The following is a 9,503-nucleotide window of genomic DNA, read 5'->3' on the forward strand; positions in this document are numbered from 1 at the left end:
CCTAACGGCGGAAACTGCGCTAACTGCGTAGGGCGCCCCGCGGCAGAGCAGACCCTCAGGGCGGCTGCAGGCTCTGCAGAGGGCTTTGAGCAAGGGCACCAAAGCAGAGCTTTTCTGAGGTGGGAGTCCTGATCTTAAAGGATCTCCGTCTGCCACACTGTCGGTCACTCCACGGCCTGCTCTGCAGAACCTCATTCCCTCCTCTGTGGCAAAGCTAGCAACTGGCGTTGCCGTGCCTAACGCTTACCTTGATGTTACTGGAATCCGTCAGGAACATGGTGAAGCGATCAATGCCCATGCCCCAGCCCGCGGTGGGAGGCAGCCCATACTCCAGTGCAGTGCAGAAGTTTTCATCAATAAACATGGCTTCATCATCACCTGCAGCTTTTGCCTGAATGAGAAAATTAACAGTAAAACAGTGAGTGGTACTGAGCTAGACCGTGCGCTAGCGCCTACCAAAAAGGAGCGATGTTGGGGTTTGTAGCAGCCATGTAACCCATGAAATCGAAGCCGTTATCTACGCAGCTGCCTAAGGACCAGGTGAAGGACTCCAAGCACCTGGAGAACTGTGGAGATCACCTGTGCTTCCAAAAGGGCTCTAGATTCACTTTCGTTCTGATCTGTAGGTTTCCTTTCTAGACACATGCCCAGGCCCTTCACTTCAGTAGAAGTGACACCTGTGGCCATATGGCAGCAGGTGACACTGCTTCCAAAAGCTTCTCAGGTTCTTTATTGCTTGCAGCCCCCCTTTAATAGTTGCAGAAACAACTAAAAAGTCTAATTGTTTGAATTGTCAGTAGTTCCTCCATGAAACAAAGTTTAAGGATTGCCATTTTACCCCTCAAGCACGAAGATTAAAAACTCCTATGCTGAGATGGTAACTCGTGCATCTGACCTTGTCAGCCTGACAAAAAGTGCCAAAAGCCGTAATAATAAAAACGCAGACTAGCTAACCCTCTCAAAAATCAAAAACGCCAAGTGTAGTGTTGAAACAACAGCAAACATTTTTTGCTCACAGTTTCAAGGAAGAGTTTACAAAAGACTTAAAGCAAACTTTGCATTTCAGGATTTCAGACTTGGGCAGAAAACTGCCACAATTCATCTCAATCTCTGCCGTTAACGTTAAATTTTCTGGCAAATTTTCATTCAAAAAATATAATCACATCTGCAAAGTTTGGCTACAACCACAAGAGGTAACTGCAGCAAACATATACAAAAGGTAAAAAAATCTGTAATATTATTCATTCCAACTGAGTATTTTGAAATTTATTATCAAGTTACTTAGTTAATGTAAGTCTATTTTCCTGGGCTTGACAACTGTTTAATCCTCTCAGGCACTGTGAAGCCGTCAGAAAGAGCAGGAAGAGCAGGAACTCTGTTTCTGCAGACCACATCATCTGACCTAATTCATGGATGTGCACACCCAACCAATAACAAAATCCGTTTCAGTCATTCCTTTCTGAGGCTTATCGAGAGAGACATAGTACTGTAAAGTTTGCAGGTCTAATAATTTCCAGTCTCCAGCTCTATTCTGTGAGACAATTTAAAACAGTTCAGGAAATTTGGCTGATTGCTACACACCATTCAAACTCTTACTGAACACAGAAATTTAAAATAAAATAGTCTTGCATTTTAAAAAAACCCCACAGTCTTGTATGACTACGTAAGTGCTTAACTGGTGAAAATAACTTTCAACCTGAACAAGATGGGGAAAACACTTTGCACATTTGATTTTTTTTCAGATTGGTATTTCAGGGAGAATAAAAGGGAAGATATTCCAAAAAGTCACAGTACTAATAACAAAAAGAACAGCAGTGTTTGCAATTTCTTACCTTAGAGAGCTAGGTTCCTTTAAAAGGAATTACACTTTAATGACAGGCTTTCACTTGAGTGAGAAACACTTCCTCAAAGTAGCAACAACCCTTTTCAGCAGTGAGGACCAATGATGCATTTGGAATAGCCACAGGAAATACTTTTTGCCTATCCACTACCAGCAGAACACACTACCTTGGCCTGATCCTCAAAAAGCTGCCGCTGCCGGAAAGGATCATTAAGTTCCGTGTAGGCATTGCACACTTCCTTCTTCATTACAAAGAGTTCGAAGCGTTCTGTTAGTCCCACATGGGAGCGGTGCCTACGTGAAGACAACAGAACAACCAAACCTTAAACCAAACATGTTTACAGAAGCGAAGAGCACAGGCATTACCTCAGGTGGACTGCCCACACTTAGCAGTAACAGCTAGCGAAACCTCCAACTGCTAAGCATCAGCACACCTCCTCCCTGGATGGTGGGTTTCACAGCTTGCAAATCAATGCCTGTCTTGGCTGGTGTTCAAATTCACAAACTAGTATACAACATCAGAATGTCTTATCACATACGTGATTTTTTTTTTCCTTTTTAATAAAGTAGGAGTAGAGGGCTAAGAGTTACTGACTGTGTTGCACACTCATACCATTTGGCTAGAGGACTCATGATCTGTGGGTGGTCACAGATGAATGTAGGGTTGATACAAGTGACTTCCAGGAATTCACCAACTAACTGGGAAAACAAAAGTGAAACAATTATGTAGAGTACAATATCACTTTCATAGCGTCGCCTTCCCCAAACATCCTACTTTACTCTCTTTCCTACTGAAGAAGGTACCATAAAACCGAAAAGCTTCCCAACTAGTAATTCCTGATCATGGTAATGTCTTCATTAACAGAGAGTGTGGGTCTTAGTTGGGTAAGAAAAACAACACAGCTAAAACTGTATAAAAAGTAGTAACATAACTCAATCTGGACATTACAATAAAGGCTAACACAAAACGCAGCAGAAAAGCAGCTATCGGGCAGTATTTTGGGTACAGAGGAAAAGACGTAGGACAGCTCACAGAAGAACTACACAGTGAGCCTACCAGTGTGTCAAGTACATACAACTGCACAGATCTCACAGACAAAACTGATATAAGATACAGCAGATCCACTTTAAGCATGAGAGACCAGTTACCCAAGTTAAAATCCTCTAGCAGTCACATTAACCAGGTACCACTAAATTACACTTTGGTGCAGACAACACAAAAAAAAGATTTTGATGCAACAAGTTTTCTCACTGTGATACAGAAATAGCTGTAAGCGCATTTCAGATTGTTTTCCCAGGTGTAGATGCATTTTGACTCTGAAGAGACTATGTTGATACAGACAGATCCTCAAAGACATTAGGATTATAAAAATACCACCTTCACTTACTCTGTCAAGAAGCCTGGCTGTTGTCCTGGGAGGCGGACACTCGACACCTCTCTCTGCACAAAGATCATCAAAGAACCTGCGAGTTTCTGAAATTGTAGAAAAAAATCAGAAAAGCTACCCAGGCAACCACATCCTTTTTCTTTCTGCATCCTTCAACATGTGTCAGAGTGATTTATAAACATCTTAGTGGTATACATCAGGGAAAGCATAAGCTTAAATGTCAATCTACAAAAATAGTGCTTGTTTTTAATCAGTTACACTAAAATATGTTCTTTTTTTATTTCAGAAACTTGATAACAGTTAAGCACAAACCCACACAACTGCTGGACACTATTATTTGGGAGGTAAAAATGAAAAAAAAAAAACCAACACCACAGCAGAAAAGAATTCACTAAAAAGTGTATGAAGTAGTTCTGCCACGTCTCTGGGTTCCAAGAACAAAATACGACATACACATTTTGAAGAAAGTCCAAAATGACATTTCTAACCTAAGATCACATGCATGGAGACTCAATTGCACAAAAGACAGAAGAAATAAGAAATAAAAAGCCAGGTTGATTCGACAGATCTAGAACTCCCCAGATCACGTCTCTTGAGTGTACAACATATCCTCGACAAAGGGAGAGGCAAAAGAAAGCGGCCAAAGACTGCAAGGCACTAAAGTTTCTGAATTCTCAGGTAACAGACAAAACCAAAGAAAAGCAATCCCACATGTGTTACTACCACCTCAGAAAAGCTGCTGACAGACTGCAGGTGGACAACTTGAGTTCTTCTGCCCTTTTTCTGTTAAGGAAGAATTATAGGACATTCATATTCAGCACCGAACCTTCAGTTTCAAAATGCTCAGCTGACGGAAACTTCACTCCAAGGGCCTTTTCCAGATCATACACCATGTTAATTCGCCGGAAGGGAGGGGTAAAATCTATCTCATAGGCCTGTCCATCTTGACCATCTGGATGATAAGTGATCTTGTAACTTCCAGTAATGTGTTTCACCATCCCTACAAAACGAACACGAGGTTTACAAGAAGAGTATGCCACATAATATGCAATTCTTCTGGACAGTCTTACTCTTTTTTAATTAATACTGCATACATCACCTGAAAGCAACTTCTCTGTAATTTCCATCAAGTCATGGTAGTCTGCATAAGCCATGTAGAACTCACAAGTTGTGAACTCAGGGTTGTGAGTCAAATCAATTCCTTCATTCCGAAACTGACGCCCAATTTCATATACTCGGTCCATGCCTCCAACCACCAACATCTAAACAACGGAAATTCTAGTCAACACACTTTTTCGAAAGAACTAAAGAGAGCTCAAACACACACAACCGCCACACGACCTTGCAAATCTCTTTCCACATTCAATTTATTTCCTCCAATCCACCGAGTCCACCTGTCTTCAAGAGTAATCCTCGTTTTAGCTACATTTACTTTTTTTATAATAAGATCACAAGCCTGGAGAATATATACTTAGCCACAAGGAGCTTGTGTTTTACCTTATGGTAGAGCTCTGGAGCAATTCTCATATATAAATTCATATCCAGTTCATTGTGGTATGTGATAAAAGGTCTTGCCACAGCTCCACCTGGAATTATATTCATCATCGGAGTTTCAATCTGTACAATAATAACAAAAAAAAATAACTTGACAGTGGCATAAATATTTCCAAGCTCCCACCTCAATGCCCTGCTTTCCTCCAAACTGTTTCCAAAGCAGAACTCTGTAGATCAAGAAAACAAACCAACCATAGCTAGCTTTGATGAAAAAAAAACTCTGTATTTCACTTACACTTGGACATTTCAGTACGTGAAAACAATTCTGAACTAAAGAGCACTTCTCCCATGCAGTTAGTAAAGACTAAACACAAATTACTTAAAAATATTTGTTCCTCTCAAGAATCATTCCTATTTTCTATTAAACGTTGAACCTGCTGGGTTCCTGCTATCAAAGCTAGGAACTGGGCTGTGGCATTGCCACAAAATCTGTTTCTACGCTACAGAAAATGAAGTTCAACAAGGCCAAGTGCAAGCTAACTGGTCGGGGGCAATCCCCAACACCGTTACCGCCTGGGGGAATCAACGGATTGAGAGCAGGTCTGGGGAGAAGGACTTGGGGATATCAGTGCATGAAAAGTAGGATGTGAGCTGGCAACCGGGGCTCACAGCCCAAAAAACCAAGCAGCAGCATGGCCAGCAGGTGAAGGGAGGGGATTCTCTCACTCTACGTCGCTCTGTAAAGGTGCCTTCCAATCCAAACCATTCTGTGATTTTGATAAAATCCACTTGGCTAAGAGAGCGAAGTGTTTCATAGAACTTGGCAGAAATAGCTGCCTTCCTCAATATTTTCTCCAATTAAGTGTTTACGCTGTAAATTCTTTAAGAGACTCTGTAGGAAAGCTGTAAAGCAGTAATCCTCAGAGAAATGAAATGCCATGGATACTGCAAATTTTGCAAAGCCTTAACACAATTTTAATACTGCTTTTGGTGGAAGAAACGAAATTTACATTTGGAGTGTTGAAAAATATTTGGTGGCGAGAATGGCAGGGAACATATAGGCACAGGGAAACATCCATTGTAGATAAAAAGCTGTACCGATCTTCTCTATGTCTGAGGAATCCTCAAGTCCCACTGAGTTAATTTCTAAAGAGATATACAATTTCAAGGAGTAAGAAAGAATGAAATCAATCCACCGCAGACTTCAGTGCACTGATTTAGTTCAAATTATTACACATTTTCTTTGGCAAAAGCTGCATTTTCTTAGATGTTCAGAATGTGACAACTTATGCTTCAAGCCGTTATAGAGCATTGACTATACGAGAAATAGATGTGACATTGAAAAGAGAAAGTAGCTGCAAATGATTGAAAACCTGAGTAGCAGAATGATTTACAACTCAAAACTTGTCCCCCTACACAGACTGCTGGTGGAAGTGGCCAAACCATTCTCTGATTCCGTGGGACATGCCACACACAAACTGCTGTGCTTTCACGTTAACACAAAGAACTTGAGGATGTCTGCCCGTATCCTCACATTGTACAGTCCTCATTCTCTGACTTCTCTGCCTCTTACTCTATTCCCAATGCTCTCGCCAGCCCTAAGTAACTTACTCCGTTATTTCACCAACAAGTCACACTTCATATAAATTGAGAAGGACTCTTATGGTCCTTTCTGATGAAGTTATCACAACAGTAACACCTCTGAGTACTAGATTAAGAATTATTTGGAAAAGAAAAAAGAAACCAAAACCAAATCAATGCCAGTAAAGCCATTAAACATACGACAGAGATGGCACAGCACAGGTTCAGATTCCCTCAAAAACCTCCTACTCACAGCTTTTGCAGATTCAGGAGATAACAACTTAGTTTATTTACAAGTGTTTATCTTTTTAGATGGCACAGCACAGGTTCAGATTCCCTCAAAAACCTCCCACTCACAGCTTTTGCAGATTCAGGAGATAAACACTTGTAAATAAACTAAGTTGTTATCTTTTTGCTAACTGTAAAATACAACCAAGAATTTCAGTGCAGCAGAGAGCAGAGGTAGTGTATTTTCTCGTATGTCACTCCACAATAGCTCTTAAGATAAAACCAATTTTACTTACTCAAAGTAAAAATCCTGCATCTACATTCACAGGCAAAACACCATGTCAAAGATGTTATTTCCACTTTAATTTACTGAAGGAAAGGAAAGCAGTAGTCTGAAGTACTACCTTGATAAAAGTTTCCCAAGTTATAACCTCACCAACCGAGGAACAGTCTTAACTTTAAAAAGAGAGGAAAGGAATGGCTCCCACTACAATACATTACATCACCTGAGCAACCCGAACTAGCTGAAGATGCCCTTGCTCACTGCAGGGAGGCTGGACTAGATGACCTTGAAAGGTCCCTTCCAGCCTAGCCCATTCATTCTATAATTCTACAATTAAACTGATAAAAACCACTGCACTGAGGCAGTTATCCTCACGCCCGTAAATACTTTGCATATGAATATAAAGCATCCTTGAAGCTGAGAACCATCAAACACATTCAGTATACAGAGAGAAATAAACAACGAAGCCTTACCTCAAGAAAGCCCAATTCATCTAGAAAGCTCCGAATATATGTAATGATCTTTGCACGGGTTATAAACTTCTGCCTCACGTAATCATTAAGAATTAAATCCAAGTATCTCTGACGATATCTAGTTTCCTGAAAAGAACAAATAGCATTAGGACAAGCTAGACAAAATGTGCTGCCAAAGGAAAAAATACCAAAATGAAACTAATGTTCCTGTGCTGACTGATACCATCAGCTGGTTAGCTCAGTCAGTTGAGCGTGGCGCTAACAACGTCAAGGTCGCAGGTTTGTTCCCGTTCGGTCCCCGTGTGTCGCCTGATCTAGTGACAGGTGGTGTCCCTGGCGACAAGGAGGCTGGATTAAAATGATCTCTAAGGTCCCTTCCAGCCTAGGCCATTCTATGATTCTACGATCAGCAGATATAAAAGGGCACTGATCCAGACCTAGCTATCAAACTGCCTCCAAGAGCAACAAGTGTGACCAGTACCTTATCCTTGAGGCCAAAGTGAAGATGAGGCAACATGTGAAGGCATGGAGACAACAGTGTTATTTCAGAGGGAATAATACTCAGTTCCCCTTTCTTTGTTTTCCCAGGATTCCCTTCTACACCAATAATGTCCCCCCGACGCAGCTTGTTGTTAATACGGAAATACTCCTCCTCGGATTTGTAGAGTCTGTAATTACAAAACCCTTGTAAGCACGTTTGTTTAAAATTCAACATTCCGGACTGTCTTGCAAGTCTCTCCCCAGACCAAACCACCTTTTGAAAAGTACTCCTCTAGCATGGAAGCCAAGCACAACATTGTAAGTAAAATATCACCTGGCTGCCCAAGCCAACCTATGGACAAATCACCAAAGGAGATGAACAGAATGCCCAAATACCGATCTCTAGGCTCCAGAACACGGTTCAGTTTTAGAATGCTACTGGGAATGCCTCTACTTACCTGGAATTTGCCATGACCTGCAACTTGACTCCTTCGCCACGAAGATCATAGAAAATCAGCTTCCCTCCTGAGGCACGCTTTGCATGGATTCGACCTAAATATCAAAGTGCGCAGGACATCAGGAGGAGAGTCCCTAGCAGAAAGGACAGAGGGACAAAAGCCGCAGTGCTATCACTTGGACAAAGGATTGTCAACTCTGAACTGAGTGTGAAAGAGAAGATGTTAAGTCTCAAAATTAATACCAGTGCACAAATGACCGTATGAACTTTGGGTCCTGGAGCCCATATCACAGTCTGATCTCGTTGTAAGGGATGTTGCTCAGGTCCACTCGGTCTGAAAGGACAAGTCCCTACTACAGACTTCACGATCGAGTAACAGGGAACCAGCAAAATTTGAAAAGAGAACGCCCCGTCACTAAAAGAAGGTGAGATCCAGCTTATCAAAGCAACAGACCATCCTTCCGTATCCCAGACAAGCCTTTACCTGCCACTCTCAGGGTAACGTCTGTCAGGTGATCTCCTGGCTGCAGGTGACTGTACTTCTCTATGAAATCTGGGAGAGATATGTCTACATGGAACTTGTGGGGATACGGATCTTCATTAGTGCCCTTCAGCTGCTGGATTGCATAGCTACGGATCTTGTAGTATTGCTGTCATCAGAAAGGAAACAAAACCGAGCGATTTTGTTAAAAACTGAATACATTTCACAGGTTGTAAACTAAAACACAGCTGCCCTTATGCAGGAATATGTAGGCCTCTCCCATTTTAACCATTTAGTTCCCTTTCAATGAAACAGCAAACATAACTATTTCTTCTTCAGAACAGTAATAAGCACGTGGCCACTCACATTTGGATCCAAGCTTTCCTCATCAGCACCAACGTTATTCTCAGAGTCAGAAGTCAAGGAAGACTTATTTGAATGTTTTTCACTTTGCTCTTTCTGCTTTGCCTCCTTTTCAGCTGTTTTTCTCTCAGCCTTTAAACGTCTCTTCAGCTCGCTGCGGAAGAGAAGGGGGCAGGATGCGGGAGGCTCGCCGGTACCTCTGCCGGGAAACACTGGGCAGGGCCCTGCCGGGAAGCGCTTGGCAGGATTCCAAGAGCGTCCTGCACAGCTCCCCTCTCGCTCCTCTCACTCTGCCCAACGGCCAAGGAACTCCTTAAGCACGCTGAAGCACTTTCTTCTTACACCTCTACTCCTACGAGACACCGTCACTCGGAGAAGGTTAGAGCCCGGCTGAACCTTACGCCGGCAGCCCCCAAGGCCGCGTGCCCGTGTGCC

The 9,503-nt window shown here is 42.2% G+C and overlaps 1 protein-coding gene across 1 annotated transcript; it reads right to left on the minus strand.

The window, feature by feature from the left end:
- Positions 1–247: 247 nt before the first annotated feature.
- On the minus strand, positions 248–9,222 carry KARS (lysyl-tRNA synthetase; the record flags this gene model as incomplete). Its single annotated transcript, XM_009879336.1, has 12 exons — positions 248–391; positions 2,008–2,134; positions 2,454–2,539; positions 3,229–3,314; positions 4,055–4,228; positions 4,328–4,490; positions 4,726–4,845; positions 7,288–7,413; positions 7,769–7,955; positions 8,226–8,319; positions 8,709–8,874; positions 9,072–9,222. Coding segments are annotated over 12 exons (1,624 nt in total), but the record flags the coding sequence as incomplete, so codon positions are not given.
- Between the last annotated feature and the right edge of the window lie 281 nt (positions 9,223–9,503).

Source organism: Apaloderma vittatum, unplaced genomic scaffold (assembly GCF_000703405.1).
Source record: "Apaloderma vittatum isolate BGI_N311 unplaced genomic scaffold, ASM70340v1 scaffold12562, whole genome shotgun sequence".
Lineage (NCBI taxonomy): Eukaryota > Metazoa > Chordata > Aves > Trogoniformes > Trogonidae > Apaloderma > Apaloderma vittatum.